The sequence below is a fragment of the Perissodus microlepis genome, chromosome 16 (assembly GCF_051167445.1).
Source record: "Perissodus microlepis isolate ML-2025 ecotype Zambia chromosome 16, ASM5116744v1, whole genome shotgun sequence".
NCBI lineage: Eukaryota > Metazoa > Chordata > Actinopteri > Cichliformes > Cichlidae > Perissodus > Perissodus microlepis.
In genome coordinates this window covers 12,156,120-12,180,711 of record NC_140476.1, presented here as the reverse complement: position 1 = coordinate 12,180,711, position 24,592 = coordinate 12,156,120, and the positions used below count along the sequence as shown (strand labels likewise).

General features: G+C 37.6%; 1 protein-coding gene across 1 annotated transcript in view; it reads right to left on the bottom strand.

Annotated features, from left to right (window-relative positions):
- Positions 1-6,303: 6,303 nt before the first annotated feature.
- The window catches only part of cps1 (carbamoyl-phosphate synthase 1, mitochondrial), a 62,155-nt gene continuing 43,866 nt past the window's right edge, over positions 6,304-24,592 (bottom strand). Inside the window, exons 33-38 of the mRNA XM_084908152.1 lie at positions 19,165-19,239; positions 18,917-19,015; positions 12,249-12,308; positions 11,891-12,003; positions 7,484-7,613; positions 6,304-7,380 (exon numbers count right to left, since the gene is read on the bottom strand). Coding sequence (XP_084764278.1) covers positions 7,267-7,380; positions 7,484-7,613; positions 11,891-12,003; positions 12,249-12,308; positions 18,917-19,015; positions 19,165-19,239 — 591 coding nt within the window. The 3' untranslated portion in view covers positions 6,304-7,266. The remainder of the gene's footprint in view (positions 7,381-7,483; positions 7,614-11,890; positions 12,004-12,248; positions 12,309-18,916; positions 19,016-19,164; positions 19,240-24,592) is intronic.

Here is a 24,592-nt window from a genome sequence, read left to right as displayed (position 1 = left end):
AGTAGAGCTTCCCTGGGAGCATGTTATAGAGGTTGGCTGTGAGTTTTAGCAGACTACACAGGTTTCCTCGAGTTGCACAGTTGCATGTACATTTGGGTGTGTGTGTGTGTGTTGAACAGCACATACCTCGTCTTTGACATTCCAGACAAAGCCTCAGTTACAACCTTCACAGACTGTGCAGGGAAATCTCCTCTCTACCACTAGAATACCAACACCACTCCACAACGACATTTAATTGCCACCCTCTTTCACTAAACAAGGGGTGTGATTGAGCTTAGAGGAAGTTCTGTAATACTGATTGCAAAACATACTCGTTAAAGAACTCAAAGTCCTCCCTTGAAACCTGCAAGGTGGGGAAAAAAATTAACAAAAGGGAGTTTGCCATCACTGCCGTTTCTCTTCCAAAGTGTTTCTAATTGTGTGTTAACAAGGAAGTAATCTAAACGTGGGCTCATCAGGGAAGCTTACAAATACAGGGATCTGATGTGATTTAGGGCTAGAGTAATTAGTTTTTTAGGCTTGTGATACATGTGCATGTCAAAACAATGAAGAAGAATGTACAATTTACAACAGACATCTTCTGCTAATCAAGATTTAAGAGATAGTCACACTGAACCGACTCAAAACACCTTAGTTGTATGAAATCAGTTGACAGTATTACACTACTTAGTTGCACCGCACTTATAGGTGTGACAAATTGTGCTTATTTGCTGGGACTTGCCATTGCTAAGATAACATTGCTTCACTTATTATCCTGGGTTTTTCTGTATTCAAAACATCAAAACAACTGAGCACGTTAAAGCGAACAGACAATCAACTGTTACTTTTATTTTCTTGCAGGTTCAAATCCTGTTTGTTTCTTTGTCTATACTTACTTCTGTTTCTTTGTTCTGAGGCTCCACGCAGGTCAAGAGTTTATGAAGTGACCTGTCCAGCTTTTCTTGACTTTCATGGTGCTGGTGATGTCGTATTCGACATCACTGGGCTAAACAAGCAGGTGGGTTTTCTTTCCGGAAATGTCCTCTCTTTTTTGTTTTTATGGATTTTGAAATAATTTTATGAAAGTGTTTGTCTTTATAAGGAGCCTTTTAACTATATAAAAGAACTAGTGATGCATTGGTAAGTTTTACTGGCTTGAGCCAATAATTGGGTGTGAATTGGGTGAACTGGGTGTGAATTGACAGCCCTATATATAGTCAATCAGAGGTTGCTTCAGGTAAAGAACCACTGGTAGCCAGGACAGGCTCCAGTCCACCCAATCAACCTGAATTTGGAAAGTGGAAGAAAGTGGATGGATGCATTATTGTAAGCAGGACTTATGTGCTGTAGCTGGTTAAAAGTGAAACTAAGATTAACTGCTGTATATGGGGATTAACTAATTATCTAAACAGAAAAAACTTTGACTTTGTCCTAGTAAAGTCCATCCATTATTGGAGGCATGGTAAGCGATTTAAACTCTCATGAGATGAACAGAGGCTGTCAAACAATAGGTGACTATGCTGTCGCAGTGTGGAAACACATTATGACAATCGTGTACTTACAGATGGCAACTCGAACTGTTTGATGGCCTGGGAAACAATTAAGCTGCACAATCACAATTGAATTTAAAAGCTACTACAGCTAATGGGGTGGTGTCTTGCTGACAGAATGGTATTTAACACTCATCAAAAGAGAGCAGTTGAAGAAATTAGACTCGGCAAAGCATTAAGAAGACTTTCTGGGCTGATTTGACATCATTATTTGTATTATACAATTGAAAGTTTGTATATTTGTGTTAGAGAAAGATAGAGGAGGTGAGGGTGGAGAGCTTATGTATATTTTAATAGATAAAAGTTGTCAGCATTTGCTAAATAGTGTGTTAAAAATACAAAATTTAATGCAAGAGAAATCTAAAGAAGAAAAATGTCTTTTAAAAAAAAACAAAAAACAACAAAAACAAAACTATTGCTGTGATTTATCTAATCAGAACAACTGAGTGGTCCCTTGCAAATCTTTTGTGCACACTTGGCATGCATGGCTCTGTCTCCAACTACTATATGACTTATCCCACTGTGATGCACTGTCTTCTAAGCCCTGCTTGCTCCTCACCTCCATAAATTATTCATTTAGCACAGCATGAAAAACGCATGTCAATTAGCCAGGTTTATTTTTTTTCCTCCAATGAAAAACAGCGGGTTTCTCCTCATGCCAGCTAGAAGAATTATGTAGTGAAACAGTGCATTATTTATCATTTTTGGACATGACTGCTCAGGCTACATACCCTCATTCTTCTTTAAAAGAAAGGAACAAAGTCTGACAATGTCAGTTATTCTGTTTGATTTGAGCAGACATATATCTATATGTCTGCAGATAGATACAGTAGATGGATAGATAGATGGATTTTTTCTTAAGTTGGAGTAGTTTTTAATTTTGCCTGTTGTATTAATGCTGTGATTGATTGAAATCAACGCTGGCTGATGAACGCTATGACTGAAGATCTTTGATGAACTGCCTCATTTTGTCCTTGTCCGCCAGCATGCGGTAAACCTGAGAATACATCACAGGATCCTTTTAGTCAATGTAGAAATGTGTATATAGTACCAAAAATCCACTATATGGAGGAGTACACCCAAAATACTTGTCAGTTTATCCCCATCCTAGCTGAAACTATATCTGTACACAGTGAGATATTTAAATAAGCCATAGAGCCCTATGCACAATTGCTAAACAGTAATATTTAGTTGCCAAAATCTAAAAATGTTTTAATTTCAATATGTTCATGTATGTTTACATAATTTGCATGTTTTATGCTTTGATTCAGTTTATAATTACTCGAAGATGCAACAAAATACAATGCTATTTCATCTTTAATTAAATCAGCAATTAATATCAGCTGCAATTTTACCTGCAGGTCAACTTACTATTCAAATTACACATAGCGGAATTTCCCCAAAATGTTAAACCTTTCATTTGAAACAGATATAAATGATTAAAGAATTTAAAAACATTATTCAAGCATTGAAACAATGGCATGCTCAACAGTGTGATCTAGCAAACTTTCATGAGTTTAAATTTAAATTAAAACTCATTATTTATAATATTTAAATACTAAATTAGCTATGTAAAATATGCCTAGTTTAATATGTATTAATATGTGGTATGTCTAACACCATTCCCAGGTAATTAGAAAAATAGAAGTTTCAAAATCTGGCTGGAAAATATTTTCTCTCAGTTTGTAAAGTGGAAAAATACAACCTTCATGAAACTTAAATCTAAGTTTTAACCTTGCAAAGAACATTTTTGTTTATGGTCTTCATTTGCTGTCTTTTCTTTCATTTTGTGCACTCAAGGAAGCACTTGGCCACATATAGAAACTAACACCTTGATACGCTCGTGGATGATTCAGAGTCAGCAGACCCAACACAAAACATCCAGGTTTCAAATAACAGAGTGAGGTTAAATTTAACAACACTATATTTTAATCAAAGCAGGATTTGGTGAAATACTCCTGAAGACACAGGGGTCTGTGTGGAAGTTATTGTCAGCAATGAGCACCACGCACAGTCCTGTTGCTTGGATACTGTACCTGCAGTGATTCATGACTCTGATGGCTCTGGGCTGCTAAGGTAGTATTAGCTCAGCTGAATCAGTATTAAGATTTTGCTTATAAAGACCGAGGTATTTTTTTATGTGAGACCCAAGTGTCGTTGGGGTTTTTGTTTTTGCTGTTTTTACCCCCGAGAGTCAAAAACATATTCTCCCCATTTCACCTTTTCTCTCCCACACCAAAGCAAATAAAAGTAAAACTATAGCCCTGACATTGCACTAAACCAAATGTTCAGCATAGGGTGACACTGTAAAGCATATGTTAAACCCCAGATGTGCTTCTCCATCAGCAGTAAAAAAAACAAAAACAAATAAACACTTTTTTTTTCTTCTTCTAATGGACAAATTTGGTTGTGCATTTTTCCCATACTCTCTCTACTGACTGCCAGCTATGGGACATTTTACAACTGCACTATAAACAAACACAATATGCCCCAGGCTGCATTTATGAATACAATTCTTAAAGTGTTTGCTTATTTGTGGATATTACAGTGCTGTAGGCAGATGAACAGAATGGTACTTAAAGAAAAATGGTGAGGTATTTTAGTCACCTATAGAAGCAGAGGCACAGGAGAAAAAAAAAAAACTGTGTGGGTCAAACTGCGGGAGGAAGAATATGTAGCAGATCAATATTAGCAGTCTTTAGAGAGTTTAATCTAGAGACGAAATCTGTAGCAGTTAACCTCTTAAGCCCCAAGCCTAACTGATCTCCTGCCTTTTGCCCCCGTATCAGGGGGCGTTGGGGCTTAAGAGGTTGAGCTATAGGGGTACCAAATAAAAAATAACTGCATAGTCCAAGTGTGTAGGCCCTATAATAGCATTATTGTGTGAGTCTTTTGGACTTGATGTGCAGGTTACCTCTGTGTTCAGCTGTGCTCTTGTGTGGAAGAAAACCTGGTGGGTCTCAATAGGTGGTAAATGCAGGTGTGGCAGCTATTCATACATTTACAAATACATTAGTCTATATTTGCAATATTTTCTCTCCTGTGAAAGTGGAGGAAAAAAGTTTGAAGGTGTTTATTATAACTGTTATACCTTGTGGCCCTTAAGGAGAACATAAACACACAGTACAAATGCAGTTCTCATCCACCTTCATGTACCCGTCAGTGATTTTTCCCCACCAGTCTCAAGGGGTAATAATGAGCACATTATGGCTTGGCACTGCACAATGAACAATACGGCACAAGAAAACCCATTTAGGAAAGTTGACACTAAAGAAAGATTTATACTTTTTTTAAATTGCGTTTTATTTTTACAAGAGAAAAGACCATCACAAAGCTCCTTCCCTAAGCTTTTCTGCAGGGATGATGAACTGCACTAAACCTTTTGTTGTTCCTTACTTCACTGAAATAGTTACACTCCAACTCACAGCTGTGATCAAAAGTTTGCATACACTCCTCATGGCATGAATGCCATGATAATTTGGGGGTTTTAATAATTTGTTTATTATTTATCACTTATTATTTATAACTATTCTTATTCCAGGGTGCAATGACTTTTTCAGCATACATCTTTAATGACAAGAATTGCATTTTCTTCTCATTTAAAATTGCACATTGAGTCAAAATTAAACATAAAAGGTTCAATTATATGCATACACCCCCCACTAATATTTGGTTAAATGTTTAACAACTTCCATCTTGACCAAATGTTTTGGTAGCCATCATCACGTTTTTGGCATAACACCCAATTATGTCCAAGTTTCAACCATCTAGCTGTTGACATGAGGTGAAGTTGAAGAATTTGGAGGTACTACTACTTTTTGATTATCCCATCCACTTTGTGCAATATTATCAGTCAACAGGTGGAAAAACAATGCAGAGCATAATGAATCCATGGCTATGTTGTACAGTGTTTTTAGGTTTGAAAGTCTCACCTTTACTCCTTCAAACACACTTTGTGGGCAAATACTTCAATCTTTCTCTTATATGACAGTAAAACTTTTCTTTTCAGAAGACATTTAGCTTGTCTGTGTGGACAGCTGTAAATTTCCATTGAGCTTGTGTATTTATTCTGGAGCAGGGGCGTCTTTCTTGATTGGATGGATTGAGAGGATGCCAACGTATTGTAAAATTCATTTTATTGTGGTCATCCTTCCTAACCAACTTATTCTCATCTGAGGGTGACAGAGAGGGGGAGAAATGCAGCAAAGGGCCACGAGTCACACTGGAACCCGGGCCGGCCACTCTCAGCAGTGTGGCATATGGTCGACTGCATATCCAACTGAGCTAAACCAGCGCGCTTCAGCATCACTTCATGTATGCATGTCTAATTTTGAGCCTGTGTGGATGAAAGAAAATCCCAAATAAATCCAAACTTGTACATCACATTCTGACATTAAAAATCATCTTAATTGGTCTTAATTGTCCATGTAAGAACTGTATTAACACATATAATAGTATTAAACAAATTTAACATGTAGTGTACAGTGCCACAGATATCAAGCCTTGTTATAAAGTTGGGATTTTTGCTTTTACGTCATACACATTGGCAGTAAATATGACTTAGATGATCTGATCACAAGCTAACAACTGGCCTGAGAATTAACTGTCGCCATTGTTAGTCTTTCTCAATTTGACGTTTTAGTGCCAAATTAATTTGTGTGTGTCTGTGTCCGACGGGGCTCTTAAAAGCATCTACGCTGATGTTAGAGTGACAGTCATTTTAATGCACGACCATCACAAGCGCACTGAAAAACACCAACACAAAGAGCATCCATTATGTGAAATAAGTCTTTATTGTGTTTCACTGATTGTTAAAACAACTATTACCAAAAGCAAGTAACAAAATATGAGACTATTATTTCAACAACGTCTGGTTGAATGCGTTTTCACTTTGATGCATTAAAATGCACAGCAGGTTCACATGCAGACTGAATTTGAAACATATGGTATATACAGAGATCGAGCCAAATATATAAACAGAGAGGTTGCCATCTTCTTCAAACTTCAAAGTTTGTGTTCCAGACCGATGCCCTTGAAAATAACAGTGATTTCTTACCAAAATGGGGGAAAGTCTATTATTTCAGTTTGTTTATCTACACTTATGTTGAAAGTTATGGATATAGTACATGCTTTACATACAGTACATCTTTAGCACCATCCAAACTACAATAAAATGCCTCAACAAGAGCAAATTAGTAAAGTCTTTTGGCCAAGCCAGTAGCATTAAAATTTACTGAGGGGAGCTGAGAAATTGAAAATTTTCATTTCATTACATCCAGCGAGAGCCATAAATGAAACAACAAAAGAACATAAACTCTCCTTAGGGATTTACATAATTGAAAATCCAGTGTAATTACCTTCTCTGGTACCCCTTTATAAGTCACCCTTTAGAATTGGTTTTGCGCTCCAACGAAAGGGCTTTAATTATTAGTAATTAGTTCTATAATGCTTTTTAGCTTGCTAGCTATTAATATTAACAGTTTTTGGATTGCCAGGTTATGAAGAAACTCGATGGCTGATGTTTATCCTAATCCAGTACAACACTCGTTTGACCTTTTGGGAAAGGCAGAGTTTAATTATTGTAAAAGCCCTGACTTTAGGAGAATTCTGGTTTATTTAAAATGGGCTTATTTCCCCATTAATGTGGAAAGCTTGGCTCCAAGTGTTATAAGACAATAGTACAAAATATTGCTCTCACTTAATATTGCTGTTTGGCAACAGGACTGGAGAGGAAATTCTAACCCTGCTGGCCAGACCCTCTTTGTTGGCTTTCTTTCTGTCGGTAGTGGAATAGACTTGTAGTGTCCAGCTGAGCTGCATAGTGGATAGCCTCAGCAAATAGCTTTACCACCTAATGCAGAAAGGAAAAAAAATGAAACAGAAGTCCGTCAGTTGTCACAGTGAGTCAGATTGTAAATAAAACCACCAGTTTTAGTTGACAGCATAGTACTGACCTGAAAATTGGTAATGAGTGGGACTCCATGGTCAATGGCCATTCTGCGGATGAGGAAGTTATCCTTCACGTGTCGAGTATTGTTATTGGGCAAGTTGACCACCAGGTCGATATGACCCTCACTGATCAGTCTATATAAAAAAAAAAAAAAAAAAAAAACACAACATGCAAAAAAAATTAAAAGAAATCATTAAATTTAAACCCAAAACACAGTGTAAACTTTGACTCAAACAAAATGTGATGGGGTGGATGCAGCTCAGGTGGTGGAGCAGACTCGACTATCTGTAGGGTTGAAGGTTTGAGCCCCTGAACCTTATGTGCCAAAGTTTCCTTGGAAAATGCAGCAAATATTTCTACACCCACAACTGATGTGTGTGAGAGTGAGTGTGTCATGAGTTAACTCCTTTGTATTAACTCTTAAGATATTAATGTTAAGATTCTGAGGTGCTACATATAAGAATATTATGAAATTTTTTTATAATTTAATTCAGAAAAGATTTTAACCTATTTTTATGTAAAATGAAATATTTCATTCATTTTGTGTTTTAACTTTGGTTATGGATTATAGAGGACTAAAATCAATAATTAATCTCAGATTATTAGAATATTAAATTTTAAATTTGATTAAATTACTATTCAAACATTAAGAAATGATATTTACAGTCTAGTTCAGTCTTGCACATGGAAACAGTCACTGGGAAGACAAATGAAACCTTCAACAAGGAGGATTAAGCCACAGAAAGTCCACAGATTGGAGAGTTCACTGGAACAGGGAAGTGTTGCTGGGAAGGTGCACAAGCAACCAGTGACCAGTTGATTCAAGAACTTGGGTTTCACAATCGGTGTCAGTGTATCACAAGCCACCATGAACAGATGTTTTCAGGAAAGGAGCTACAACCGTCACATTCTTAATATTAAGCCACTCCTAAATCAGAGATGTGAGAAGCTTCTTACTTGGGGTAAAGAAAAGAAAAAAAGAACTAGAGTGTTGCTCACTGGTCCAAAAATCCCCCTTTCAAATAAAAGTAAATTCTGATTTGATTTGGAAATCAAGGACCTAGAGTGTGGGGGGAGAGTCAAGAAACAAGAGTTGAAGATGATTCAAGTTTGAGTTTGAATTGTCCACAGTCTGATTATTTGAGGTGCCAGGAAGTTGTAGAGCTTCCAGCTGCTGACGAGCTTTATGGAAATACCCATTTTCGTTTTCTAGCAGCCCTTAGAATGTAAAGTCAGGGCAGGTACTAAGCAAAACAGACAGACAAAAAAAGGAATCAGTGAAGGATGAAGACAATTATACAGAGATGCAGCAAGTTGAAATGACTTGGATACTTTACAACTAGGAAAAGAACAGAAAGAACAAAGAGAGCTATGAAGAAAAAAATTTAAAAAAAATGACATAACTAAAATCAGGTTTGACCATGTTGCTGACAATGGCATTTTCTCCTGCCCACCTGATCAGTCTGCTTCAGATAATCATTATATCAGCTCTTGATTGATAAAACCATAGTTTAACAAATACTCAAACACAAACACAAGTCCACATTGATCACACAACTGAAATACTCATAATGCAAGTAGAAAATTACAGCTAAAATTATAATCATCAGCAAAAGCTGAGTTACAAACTTGCAAACATAAAGCCCAATCATCAATAAAATCAGCTTGAAGTTGTGGGAAGATCTAAGATCTCAAAGTTGTATTTGCTGTTGTAATTGCCGACTTGTATGAAGCTGGAACAGTTGATGAAGAAAGTCTCAGTCATCAGTTTACAGGTGGATGTAAAGACAATTTAGCAGAGTCTACTCTGTGGGAATGGTCACCCAACTATAATACAATATTTTTAACAACTTAAAACAAGAATCAGAGACAAAAAGGTGGAGATGAAGAGGAATCAATACAGGAATATTTTTCAGTGATTGAGCTTTCTGTACTGTATGCAAGTTAACCATAGTGTAAAAGAGGGCTGCTGCCAAAATGAAATCATTCACCCAAAAGTCAAACACAGTGGAAAGAGGATTTGGGGTTGCTCGGCTCCTGCTAGACAGCTCAAGAGCATTTTACAGGATAATATCAGAGTGGCTTCTCCACTAGCTGAAGCTGTTGTAGAAATTGGTGATGCCGCAGAAAAAAAAAGGACTTTAAACATAAACGTAAATACACTGTGAAAAGAAAGAGACGCTGAATTTGCACATTGGCCAGACAAAGCCCAGACCTTGAGTCTAGAAATGTTATGGAGCTCAAGTCAGTTGTTCACTCAAGAAATCTTAACAATGTGGCCGAGATATAGGAGCGCTGAAAAAAAAAAAAAAAAAAATTGTCTAAAATACCTTCTGAGAGCATTACAGGCCTGATGTGAAGCTACTGAACACACTTATTTGAGGTTACTGCTGCAAAAGGATGTCCCGCCAGTTATTAAATCCAAGTGTTAGATTTTTCCTGCCAATAATCCAAATGTTGGACAAGAATGTTCAGAAAAGACAAAAAAAAAAAAACCCTCAAAACCAAACAAATATTATAATTATGACCAAATAAGCAAATTGTGTTTGTATACTTCCAACATAAACAAAGATCAGACCAAATTTTCTGTCTCCCCCACACACACACACACACACACACACAGCCCCAGTCTCTTTTTACATTTTCAACTGAAGGCCTTCGACAGACTGCATAGAAAAAAGGCTGAATTCTAATTGAAAGTGTGTGACAGACCAGTGTTGCCAACTCCTCAGTAAGGAAAATCGCTATTGGTTGTCCTAAAAGTCGCTAGAAGTCGCTACATGACGTCATCGCCTAATTTGCATAATTGGTCATGCTAATCTAATTGTAACCTATGTTGTTGGAGAGAGAAATAACGTCGTGGAAGAGACAAAGTGAGTAAAAAACGTCCTAAATGCATTTAGAGTTTATTTAGAACTACAAATTAAATTTCTTTTAGCAATTATTGTTTTTTTTAATGTCACAATTCCAACCCTGCTCCTTTACCCGGGCTTGGACCGGCAAAAGTGACCCGAAATAGGCACTCTGGTGGAGTTACTTTGTGTGTGTGTTTATAAGTAGTTTAAAACCTTGTGATCCACAAAACAACATAAGAGTAAAAGAGTAAAAGAAGAATTGACTGCGTTACAGCACCCGCTGCTTGTTGAGAGTAAAAGCGATACGCGCTTTCACGTCTGAAAACTCGCTAAATATAGCGACAAAGTCGCTAAGTTGGCAACACTGGTGACAGACAGTGACAACAAAGGTTGTGAGTTTTTTTCCTTCTATAAAGAATTGGCCTCTATGCCACCTTGCACAGATGATGCCAAATAGTGTTGTGTACATCTGTATGTGTTTGTTAGTGTTGGTCTAGGCTTATTACATTTTTTGTACCCTCTTTTTCACAAGCTGACTTCATATGGTCCAGATGGCTTCATTGTGGCATGATCATTACCCGTTTGTGGAATCGTTACCTGAACACAGTTACAGTCATGGCTACTGTGCTACAATAATTCTCTCTATGTAGAACTTTCTTAACAGGTTGTACTACTGGCAACTGAGCAATTCAATAAAAAAACAGACCAATGTTAAAACAATGTACAGCAATTCGTCACCAGACATGTCCTGGTTAAGATACCAAGAAAGTGAAATGCTATTAAAGAATGCAATCTATAATGTTCAAAGTTTTGCAACTCTAATTAAGCTTCCACTGCAAGTTTCCCTACATTGTTTCACAGGTGTGGCCAACAGCAAAATATATCACTACCTACCTAATTTGTGCTATTTTTGATTTTCTTTGGTTGTGATAGTTTCTCTCTGTGACCAGACTTCAGTGTCAGTATTTTACAGTGTGCTGTGTGTCTGGAAAGTGGAGCAGTAGTACACGAGAAAATGATAATTTAATGACAAGTCATTAGTGTCGACCAACCAAAATCAACTTAGGAGACACGCTATAGGACCGTAACAAAGTATAAAGTATACTAAATATAATCAAGTTTAAATCCATCAAAAAGTGGAAGAGTAGCAGTGCCATTTATGGAAGTTGTGCAAAATATTTGTTCAATTTTTGTACTTTATTATTGCCCATAACTGCTTTAACTTTATGTTACCCTTATAAATAATTTCATCATTCTCCCTATTCAAGTCTTATACTGGTCAATGTAATGACTCTGGACTTCAGAGTCTTCTTTGATCTTTTCACATCTTACAACGATAATGAAGAGGCTTTAGATCTTAAGGCAGCATACTATGCTGATTAGACATCTTGTTTTTAATCTAATATGTTACAATTCATTTAATGCTTAAACACTTCCTCTGAAAACCACAAGCTTGGCTTCAAAGTTTAAAGGCCAAAGTTTCACATGAGCCACTTCAATAAATGTGCCAGAAGGGTTTAACATCAATTTAGTAATCTAAATGAACATTTACTCACCTCTTAATACTGGGCAAGCTGTTGTCTCCACCCATCCCAGTGGGCCAGGCTACTGGAATGGCAGGAACGTCATTGGCACACAACCAAGCGGAGGTGGCTTCAGTAGCATAGAGCTAGAAGAGCAATATAATGCAGCGTTACAAACGCATACAGAATGTAAAAATACTGAAGGAAAGGAGGAAAGAAATTCTTAGTTCTTTTCAGTAAATCTAAAGAGCGGGAATCAGAAGAGCTTCATTAACCGAAGATCATAAAAAGGAAGCCATTTCTGATTTTCAATGACCGAAAATCACAAAAAGGAAAATATTTCACATTTTCAATAACACGTCTCGTCTCTTATGTTTGAAATAGCAGTCACCTTGAAGCCTTCCTCTTTCAACTGGTTTGCTGTAGCCAGGAAACTGGGTCGGAACGAATGCTGGAAGGGAGGGAAGCAGACGGATATTTGAAAAACTAAATGACATAAGAACATCATAAACAACAAACAGAGGGAGCGCTTTCATGCAGATTTCTCTGTTGATCCGTAATGGTTGACAGATACTGTATGAGACAAATTCAGCACTGTATCATTGAAGGTTTGTTCTTCTTTTCTGTCTCACTTTCCCTTTCAAATCAAAATCACGCTGTGTATTCATGATACTTCCCTACAGAAAAGCTGTTACAAAAGGCACAACTTGTAAATTGAATTTTTATATGCCCAATTCTGACTATATAAATATTCAACAATAATACAAATATTGTCATCCCTTTGGAATACCCACATTTCCCCCCCCCAATCCATTAAACATTTACAAAGGCAATAAAGGGTTGTTCCAAATTAAGACAACATAATGACATTCTCGTTTGGTAGGTAGGTGTGTTATATCAGTCAATTTGAAGTTAAAAAAAGAAAAGAAAAAGCCAGCATTGCAATATCTAGACAACAGAAATCTAAACAACAGATCCTCTGATAAGGAATATGATAACTGAGGCAAGCTAAGGAGCAGTTTTGTTTTTTTCTTTTAAAGTGTGACAGTCTATTTACTTCCTCACTCTGGTGGGATGACTTTGCCATCTGTCTTTTGGCAACAGTCAACCAATGGAAGATTTCTCAGAGAGTACATGTGTTTGCTATGACAACAGACACTGACTGCATAAAAACAATACATATTTCTTGAGGTATCCTTCTAAATTCAGAACCCTTGATAATGCGAATCTATAATAATCTATAAAACAAGGTATGAGCAGGACAACTACATTCGTACGGAAAATCTAAATTTCAGTCGTTTAAATAGACCAAACTGCTCCGATCTTAAGGATGTGATTGTAACTAGGTGTTCTTTTTCCTTCAGGTCAATGGAGGGTAGGTCATATTGTGCCAATCTTGGAACAGTCTGACACCACTGATGCTAAAAATGACGTCAAGGTTACATCTTCTAGAGCTATAAAAGGAAAACACAAATCAGCCCTGAAACGAGGTATTCAGTTAAGTATTAAAAGGGTTACTCTTGTTGTCCGCAGATGCTCGTTTGATTGTAACTGTGGTAGTTAAGACTGTTGTGTCAGAGGATTATAAGCATGTTCAACCGTACATGCAGTTTACATGATGTCAGTTTTGTTATGTAGTACACATTCATTCTTGTGTGTTGCTCAAGTCTGTTTTATGTAACTCATGGACATTCGGTACAGACAATGCTGTGCACTTAAAAAAAAAAAAAATCTATTATTTAAGTAGAAAAGAATTTCAATTATTGTCTTTTTTTCCATGAAACAAGCTGACGTTAAAAAAAAAGAAAAAAAAAGGATAAAAAAAAAACAAAACAAAAAAAAAAAAAAAAAACAACAACACTTTGTAAAGCATTTATTTTGTTGGAGATCAACTTCAAATGACCCACTTAATAGATTCTACCAAGCACACTGAAGAGTTTTCAGCACTTTCAGAGTGTTTGCTCCTGATTATGCTCACACTGGGTGCTCTTCAGCTTAGTAAACAATGCGCCTGCTGAAGTCACTGCTGTCTCATCAAAAGCATTGTGATATGGTTTGATATTTGTCATGTAACTACATTAAGCCTTATATAACACGCAAGTCTGTACTTAGATGGGCAAATCTGACATACAGCTAAAAATGAGGGAAAGACAGGTTAGGAAAATAAGAGAAAAGTAAAATAACAAACTTTACCAACAGTTATTGTTAATATAAGTAGTCTGAGTGATTAATCTAATTTTCAATAAAAACTTGTTTAAACAGCCTTAAAGAAAGAGTATCTTGAACACAACTGTTTAGTTTTTGTCTGTTAAGACAAAGTAAACAAAGATCTTTACTTTTGTAGATCCTGCAAAAATACTGAAATGCTGAAGACATTTGATAGCTAAGCAATCCATTTCTAGACAAACAATTTGTAAAATGATCTGCCGTAACACAGAGCAGCAGACAGCGGTTATAATATTTTCAGACCTACATACATATTTCCAATACAAAACCAGATCAAAGAACTTTGTAGAGTTTGTGTAGGGTTGCAAGAAAACATTTTTGAAAACCATCGGTATTGTCAGGGTTTACGGATTAATTATTCAAAATGTTTAAACCTTTATTGGGAAAAAAATAAAAACAAAAAATGAGTATGCCTCACAGTACATGCTGGAAAAAGTAAACGCCTCAATTGAGCAACCTGTGGAACATCCATTAGCAGGAATGACCTCAGACATTTTCTGTATCTGCTAAAGAATCTTGTACCGTATCTCACACAAACGTTTAACATTTCTGCATCGTCTTAGTTGAAGAGCTTTCTTCTAGTGGTAATTGGTGTGTGCTTTTGGAGTGCCTTTGTTTATCATTTCACTCAACATTTTGTAAGATTTTGGTCCTTTTTTTCTGTAGTTTCTTGATACAATTTGGAATTCAGTGTGTACACGCTGGTAGTAAAGTTTTCAAGCCTAATGTAGCAAAGCATCACTGTGGTTAGAAAGAGGCTTTGATGGTGCTGTGCATTGCCTTTTTTCCCTTTGTGGATTTTTTCCATTAAGTTAACTTACGTCTCCTTTGGGCATTTCTTATAAGTATCTAGTTTCTTTTCTGAACCTTAGAAGTTTCCCCTTTTTTTTTTTTAACCCAATAGGGATTTCCTTTGTGGTGTTCTTTCACTGATTAACACCATTCTTATTCAGTGTTTTTGTATATTAAAGACTGTCCACTATATGAAAAATTGGTATGCGTGCTCAGTGTGAGTACACAACCCATTTAATTCTGTATTTTGTAGATATTTTTGCACATCTTTCAGGACTGCTTATTGTGCTCTTGGTGTGGTCTTTGCAGGACAACGACTTCTAGGGAGAACAACCATCCCAAAACAACTCGGCTCTGATTTTTATCTTGTTGTGGATTCATCCAGGTCTTTAGAGAAGCTTTTACTAGACCATTTTCAGCTCCAGCATCGATCACAGCATGAGAACAGCAAACCTTGTCAGTAACCAGACGTATGTGCTTCTTTATAGGGAGGGGCACCTCACTTCCAATTTCATCTGTTCACTTACTCTTTCCAGCCTGCACTGTGAGCCTTGGCACAAGTACAAGTCTTTGTGTGTTTGTTTAGTTAGATTGTGTTTATAACTGTCACTTAGTTATCCATCAGACAACATTATACGAGTAACCAAAGGAATTACAATAGAAATAGAACCCTAAAGGGTTTTTGCCAGTGTGCTACAAGTCAGAGAAGCTGCAAGCTGCTGGTCCTGAGGTAAAGCTACAGAGATTAAATTAAGCTAATGTGAAGAGTGCAACAGTGACTGCATACCTTTTTTAGGGCCTTGGTTCCAGAAGGGAATTTTCCAAAAATATTCCTAACATTTCAGAATTTTTTTAATATAAAAGTTTGAAGCCTTGAACTAAGTCAATCAGCTACAAGGTGAATCATTAAATGTTTGAACATGGAATAAAATAAGTAACAAAAATTAAAAACAAAATGGTACAAGATTTTGTACATATTTACTTTGAACAGTGACAGAACTACTAAGCCCTTTGTTTATTGAAAGTACCACTTCTACCTTTTTAAATGTAATACTTTTCATTATTGTAGTATTTTAGAATAATAATTTGGAAAACACTTTGCAGTGAAGTATAGCCTAGTTATGTATATGGTATAGTGCTTCTTTCCGCTCATGCAATTTCTGAAGTTCCACGCTCACTCCGCTTTCTCACCAATCAGAGACATTGCTGGTTCAAATTAGAAATTTGGCTAGAGCAGTTATTTTCCGCAACACCGAATAAAAAGCTTTCGTACTGAAATACGGGAGCCCATGTCATCTTTTCACAATGTCATAAGTTAAGTTAAGTTAAGTTAAGTTTTCCTTGGATGATTACAATTACATTATATGACTATTATATGTTATAGTCATGCTGAAAGAAAAAAATAAACGTGTGATCTTTTATCTCTGTTGCCATCTCTGGCATTTTAGTGGATATATTGTTCTTGTGTTACTGCGCAATAGGTGATTAGCTTCAATATGGAGGATTGATCATGCTGCATGAGAAGAGCACAGTATTAAATTGTAATGAAGCACTGAACCCTCCCATCCCCTGCCTCCTCTACTGCAGCTGGTTGGGTTTAGGAACTTTTCTGCCAAAAAACTGTGATAGGCAGAAACCAAGAGTCCAATGTGTACACTGTCAGCAGAATATCCATTAAAAAACTCATATCAGCATCACAGAAATGAGCCTAATATGAGTACATCATTTCAGAACTCTGTGTGAAACTCAGATGTTTACCCCACCCTCCAGCAGACTTATTCACAAAGATTGCTCAATCAAAAAGACCATTTTAAACTCCCCTACAACTAAGTTTTTTTGTTTTTTGTAGTTCCATGTGTCTGCATTCTCTGGATCCGTAAGCCAAAATTGCTGCTGTTTGTCAGCCACGTTATAGTCTGTATATGACCCCAGGCACTTGCCTTGAAGTGGACCTGTTCCCCAAGAGCACCAATTACACAGCTGGTGCTGTGAGTGCTTTGTTAAAGCTGCATTAGTGAACTCGCAGTTTGGCAACTGGGTAGCAGCAAGACTTAATTACTAAAAATCATGTAATGCAGTGGCAGAAAACAGTCCAGCTTAACATTTTGTTCTTTTCTGTGACTGCAGATTGGAAAAGCTTCTGTGTGTTGCAGCAAGTTTTTCATTCTGACATAGCATTCTGATAAGTATGTAAACAGTTTTCTCCTTAACTAATGTGACTCTTCTGTCAGTGGTAGTTCTTAGTCATTTATGTAAAAAAGCATCAGTTCTACAACTAAGAACTTTTATCATTTCCATAACATGTATTGCAGCCTTACTGGGTCATTCCCAGACTGCCAGAGTTGGTCATACAGGGAGTGCAGAATTATTAGGCAAGTTGTATTTTTGAGGAATAATTTTATTATTGAACAACAACCATGTTCTCAATGAACCCAAAAAACTCATTAATATCAAAGGTGAATGTTTTTGGAAGTAGTTTTTAGTTTTAGCTATTTTAGGGGGATTTCTGTGTGTGCAGGTGACTATTACTGTGCATAATTATTAGGCAACTTAACAAAAAACAAATATATACCCATTTCAATTATTTATTTTTACCAGTGACACCAATATAACATCTCCACATTCACAAATATACATTTCTGACATTCAAAAACAAAACAAAAACAAATCAGCGACCAATATAGCCACCTTTCTTTGCAAGGACACTCAAAAGCCTGCCATCCATGGATTCTGTCAGTGTTTTGATCTGTTCACCATCAACATTGCGTGCAGCAGCAACCACAGCCTCCCAGACACTGTTCAGAGAGGTGTACTGTTTTCCCTCCTTGTAAATCTCACATTTGATGATGGACCACAGGTTCTCAATGGGGTTCAGATCAGGTGAACAAGGAGGCCATGTCATTAGTTTTTCTTCTTTTATACCCTTTCTTGCCAGCCACGCTGTGGAGTACTTGGACGCGTGTGATGGAGCATTGTCCTGCATGAAAATCATGTTTTTCTTGAAGGATGCAGACTTCTTCCTGTACCACTGCTTGAAGAAGGTGTCTTCCAGAAACTGGCAGTAGGACTGGGAGTTGAGCTTGACTCCATCCTCAACCCGAAAAGGCCCCACAAGCTCATCTTTGATGATACCAGCCCAAACCAGTACTCCACCTCCACCTTGCTGGCGTCTGAGTCGGACTGGAGCTCTCTGCCCTTTACCAATCCAGCCACGGGCCCATCCATCTGGCCCATCAAGACTCACTCTCATTTCATCAGTCCATAAAACCTTAGAAAAATCAGTCTTGAGATATTTCTTGGCCCAGTCTTGACGTTTCAGCTTGTGTGTCTTGTTCAGTGGTGGTCGTCTTTCAGCCTTTCTTACCTTGGCCATGTCTCTGAGTATTGCACACCTTGTGCTTTTGGGCACTCCAGTGATGTTGCAGCTCTGAAATATGGCCAAACTGGTGGCAAGTGGCATCTTGGCAGCTGCACGCTTGACTTTTCTCAGTTCATGGGCAGTTATTTTGCGCCTTGGTTTTTCCACACGCTTCTTGCGACCCTGTTGACTATTTTGAATGAAACGCTTGATTGTTCGATGATCACGCTTCAGAAGCTTTGCAATTTTGAGACTGCTGCATCCCTCTGCAAGATATCTCACTATTTTTGACTTTTCTGAGCCTGTCAAGTCCTTCTTTTGACCCATTTTGCCAAAGGAAAGGACGTTGCCTAATAATTATGCACACCTGATATAGGGTGTTGATGTCATTAGACCACACCCCTTCTCATTACAGAGATGCACATCACCTAATATGCTTAATTGGTAGTAGGCTTTCGAGCCTATACAGCTTGGAGTAAGACAACATGCATGAAGAGGATGATGTGGACAAAATACTCATTTGCCTAATAATTCTGCACTCCCTGTAGTTTATAGGTCAGTGAGAGTAGTTAGACCTGCATGAACCCCATAGCCTGAAACACTTGTCATTTGATGTCTTGTAGGGGAGCACCTAAAGGAAACAGAAACGGAAAGAAGTAAAAGCATAATAGTTGTAGCCTTACCTGAATCCCAATCAGGATGCCCTTCTGAGGCAACTTAAAGCCTGTGGACAGCATAGCTTTCAGGAAGGCCGAGTAAATGTTTGGTCCAAAACAAGCTACCTGCATCAGAACACAAAAAAAAAAAAAAAAAAAAAAAAAAAGGAGAAACATGAGAATGTCTTTGAACTGATTCTACAATTGAGACAGAATAATAAAGAAATTACATATATGTATAACATTATTGAGTTGTATATTTGCAAGGGACCTACTTCTCCAGTGGAAGCCATCTCACAGCGAAGCACAGGATCTGCATCTCTCAGTCGTGGCCAGGAGAACATGGGTGCCTGGTAAAAAGATCGAAAAGAGCAAGAAGTTTATTTTGACAAGATTGTGAAAAAAAAAAAAAAAAAAAAATGAAATGTCACCAAATGTGAGCTAATACTAAAGCTCTGTCACTTGTTTTTTTGAAGAGACTCCAGTTTACAGGTCTAAAAAGCTAGAAGATTAATATTAGGTTTGTGGGATACGTTTCCAAAAATAAATAAATAAAATCTTTAACTGAAGTTTAAAAAATGGTTTCCAAAGAGCAGGAAAAAAACTACAAAGAAAGTGGCAGTCAATTAAGAATATTCTTTAACATTATTGGTCAGTATCATGCATTATGGTTACAATCTACTGAAACCATTTCAGAGATTTCATGATGCTGCCACCTACAGGCGGAGGAAAGCTTGTCATTAGGAGTAACAGCTAAACCACGCAACAGCTGTTTGCGTTTTCTTTTCTGTAGTCCATAAACAAATACTGATAAATAGAGTGTCAAATTAATACCAATGGGTTTTTCCCCCCCAAAAAACAATTCTTTCTACAGAAATGAGAAGAGGAGGCATGGTATAATACAAGAGAGAACTGCTACGACTACTGCCGTGGACAACATGAAAGAGAAAAAAAGTGAAAAGTAGTGATGCTTCTCAAACTGCAGACCACCACGAATAGGGTTGTGGCATTGTCTGTCCACACACACACACACACACACACAGGCAAGGGCCACTTGGGGGGTGGGGGATTCATCCTTGAAGCGAGCTATCTAATCAGTGAATGTAATGTTAGCATACTAATGTAAGAAGGGACGAAGAGAGGGGAATGCAGACAAGGGACCAGCATCTTTATCGTGCCTTTGTTCAAAGAGTCAGAGAAAGGCAGGGAAGTATGCAGAGATAAAATGGCAGAATGTAAAGAAGAAAGAAAATGAAATGGAGAGAGGGCCATGTATTGAGAACGAACAACAATGAGGGAAGTTTTAATGACGGAGACAAAAACAGATATAAATTCAGAAAGACTGACAAAGACACATTTGAAGGTTTCCGAGTAAAACTGTCCATTTGCGAGTCAAATGAAGTACCAATTTTACCAGCCACAAAACTGTAAAAACCCAAGCAACATCATCCAATTCTAAATCATTAACACTAAGAAGAAGAAATGAAAATGGAAATATAATGTAGGCGCAAACAAAAGGGGAAACACAGGGACGTGTTTAAAAAAAAAAATGCACTCACCGACATCTGTGAAGATTTAGCCGTCACGAGATACGAGAAGACAAGCCTTCATAAACAGAGTTCTTAAAAAGGCTGCCCAGTTTGGCCTATAATTGCTTATTCTTCAAATGCAATTGAGTGTGTGGGATTGTATGACTGTTACAATATTCCAGCTTTTCCAATCTCAACATCCTACCACCTGCCACTCGAAACAGAGTAGAACTGTGAGTGTCCACAACATGAATCGTGTTATCTTCGGGCACCAGCTGAGCTCCAGTGGAGAAGGACATGAATCTAGCAAGACATTTTCATGTAACATTGCTGTTGTTGTTTTTGTTGTCTGCTTTACCGGAAAAAACCACTTGTATGAATGTCTTTATACTCACAGATAAATGGAACTCAGGAACTTGGCAGATTCAGGATTCTTGGAAGACATTTTAACAAATACGAATAGTGAAGACAGTTTTCTGAAAGTTGACGGCATCTTCATTCTAAGAAGAAGTAGAACGACTGCCATTCTGAGTAAAGTGCTTTTTCTATTACAAACGCAATTATGTGGCAATTTTGAAGTTTTTAGCTGGCTCATGCTAGTTGGTTGCATGGCTGTAAGGATTCTAGGAAACAAATAGTGCCTCGATAGTGTTCTTGGTAAAGCTGCACACTCACTGCCAACTAGGTGTAGGCCCTCTGAGGATTGTGTTGTAAGTAGATAACTGGGGTGGTGTCAATACCATTAATGGGCAGTGCCAAGTTATATAGTATTGGATCCTAGAGAACTTAATTGTTGCTGGTGTGAACCCAAGTGTTCCTCGGTGCCCTTTATCATTAGAACAGCTGTAACACAGTAAAAGTTTCATCTTCATGGTGATGACCTTTATATTTGGACATATGGATATTTAATATAAATTTTGATGATACTGAGGGATTCAAATAATATAATTAAACAATTAAAAAATAAGAAAATACTTTTTAAAACTTTATGTGAAATGCAATTTAAAAAGAATGCAATTTCTGGTGAGGAATAAATTAGGACACCCCCACATGTTATCCCACCGGTGTATCACATCAGGTGCACATGATCAGTACATCATTAACCAGCATTTTAAAGGAGCCTTGCCCTATTTAAACCTCAGATTTAGTTTGGTGTGCTCCTGACTGTTGAAGTGTTGAAGTGAGCGCCATGGTGAGATCTAAAGAGCTGTCTGATGCCCTCAGAAAGAAGATTGTGGCCACTTATGAGTTTGGTAAGGCATTCAAAAAGATCTCAAAAGAATTTGACATCAGCCATTCCACCATCCAGACAACTGTTTACAAGTGTAAGACATTCAAAACAACTGCCACCATACCCAGGGCTGGCCGTCCAAGCATATTCACCCCCAGAGCAGAGCGCAAGATGCACAAAAATCCTAAAATGTCATCACAGGAACTACAGCAGGCTCTGGCTACTGTCGATGTGAAAGTGCATGGCTATCAGAAAGAGACTACACAAGTTTGACTTTCATGGTAGGTGTGCAAGGAGGAAACCTTTGCTCTCTAAGAGCATGGAGGTGGCAGCAACCTAGTTTGGGGATACTTTGTTGCAATAGCACCTGCAGCTCCCCATAATAGAATCCATCATGCATCTGACTGTGTATTGGGGGGTGCTTATAGAACATGTGAAACCATCTCTTAAAAAATTAAAGCCGAAGTGGAACTGGACACTGCAACATGACAATGACCCAAAGCATACCAGCAAATCCAGAGTCCTGGAATGGCCAAATCAAAGCCCTGATATTAATTGAGATGCTGTGGGGTGACTTGAAACAGGCTGTACATGCAAGAAAACCCTCAAACATCTCACAGCAGAAAGAATTCTACATTGAGGAGTGGGGAAAACTTTCTTCTGATCATTGTCAAAGACTGGTAAAAAGCTACAAAAGGCATCTCACTGAATTTATGTCAGCCAAAGGGGGCAACACTAGTTATTAGGGGGTAGGGTGTCCTAACCTTTTCCTCCATTAAAATACAAATTTTTGTTCATCTCTTTTTTTTTTTATGTGTAAAATGTTTTTAATTATTGTTGTTTAATTGCAATTAAGTCACTTTCTTTCCCAGTAATACATGAAAACATGATTGGACATTGATATGTGAACATTTCTTTAGAAAGAGCCAATTATTTAATGGGGTGTCCTAATTTTCTAACATGACTGTATGGTGCAGGATGTCTCTGTTATGCTGCATTTGCCACCTCAGTGGTAAAGCTTGCTGGAAGGTGCTCTGACTGATCATCACTACCAATAAACCCCAGTTAATATTATTCCTGTGGTTCTCCAACCAGTAGTTGATATTTATACACATGTGTGAATAAAGGCAACACAACTGTCAAAAGCTGCACAGTCTAAAATGTTCTTTTTTTCTTTTTCATAAAATCACGCCACCAGCAGGGGGAACAGCAAAGCACACTTCTAATTTGAGAACCGGTTTTAGTTGAAAAGCTTGGAAGCATATAATTGGGCAAACTAGAAACCATTATAAGTTCTTCTTTTTTCTTTTTAAAGAATGGAAGAAAAAAAAAATCTGTTTTGGCAAGATTTTTCTTACACTCACACAGAAAAAAAATAAAAGAAATCTGCCAAAATCAGAAGGGTAGCTGCTGTGCGTCTCTGTGGCATGCAAGACTTAAAAAAAAACAAAAAAAAAAAACACAACAAACAAACAAGTTTCTGCTAAGTTCAGGCTACATTGGGTCGCTCTCATGTTGAAAAAAAATTAGCATGTGGAAGAAGATGAAAAAGAAGAACTATTTATCCCCCCACCCAGAAAGCTGACCAGAATTCTCAAGGAAATCAATTAAAAAAATAAAATAAAATAAAAATCTGCCCTCGCAGATCACCTTATTATTAAGTACATCTGTTCAATTGCTTGTTAACATAAATCCTTATTCATAATTATGTTACCATCTTAATGTATTTAGGCATGTAGACGTACTCAAGACAACCTGCTGAAGTTTAAGCATCAGAACAGTAAAAAAAACTATGGAATGGTTTTTGGTGTCTCACAGGCTGGTCTGAGTATTTTAGAATTTTGCAATGTACTGGCATTTTCGCACGCAGCCGAATGGTTCAAAATAAGAAAAAATGTCCAATGAGCAGCAGTTCAACTAGTTATTGTCGCCTAGAGAAGCCAGGAATCAGAGGACAATGGCCATACTGCACAGAAGACATCTCTAAACGCACAACATGCCAAACCTTGAACCTTGTTTTCTTAGCACACTTTGGGGCCCTTAGTTCCCTACTGAGCATCATTTAAATAGCAGAGCCTACGTGAGTACTAATCCTGGCCATGCACACTCCTTTATGACCACGTTGTACAGATCTTCAGTTTCCAGCAGAATAACACACTAATGTCACAAATCATCTCAGACTGGGATCCAATCCAAGGGAGCACCTTCGGGCTACGAGGGAATAGGAGATGTGTGTCTTGGATGTGCAATTGACAAATCAATAGCGACTGTGGAATGGCATCATGAGAGCATGGTCCAAAATCTCTGAGAAATGTTTTCAGCAACTTGATAATTTTATGCCATGAAGACTTAAGGCAGTAATGAAGGCAAAAATGGGGTCCAACCCAATACTAGCAAAGTGTCCCTAGTAAAGTGACCTTTCTGAGATTCTATTAACTGGCCAGGACTTTAAGATTGGCCACTCCTTCAAGCAGTCTCCACAACAAACCATAATCATTTTTGTACATTTTTAACAGTATGGACTAGTCATGCATGATAAGAGGAGTAGAGTAAAGCGTATATGTGGCCCCAAAATTCTGGTACCTGCATGTACCTAAAAATATGAAATATTTTGGAGCAGTTTGCACAGGTCAGCAAGCACTTTAAAAAGCAGGAGCAATATTGGAGTGTTTAAAAATTACATAAAAGTAACCAAACACCAACTGGCAGATATACCTGTGCCACATGCTTTGGTGCCAGTATCATGAGTGTTACTAACATGACCTCATATTTAAGTGTTTAAGAAAAGTGTAAGTCCAGCAGGCTGTTTCAAGTGTATATTTTTCTCCTGGGTCGTTAAGCTCACAAGAATTTGTCTTAGAAGTTACCATAATGCAGTAATTCCCCATGGTCAGGGGACAAAGCATGTAGCAGCTGGAACTTACATTTCTTCACTAAATGGCT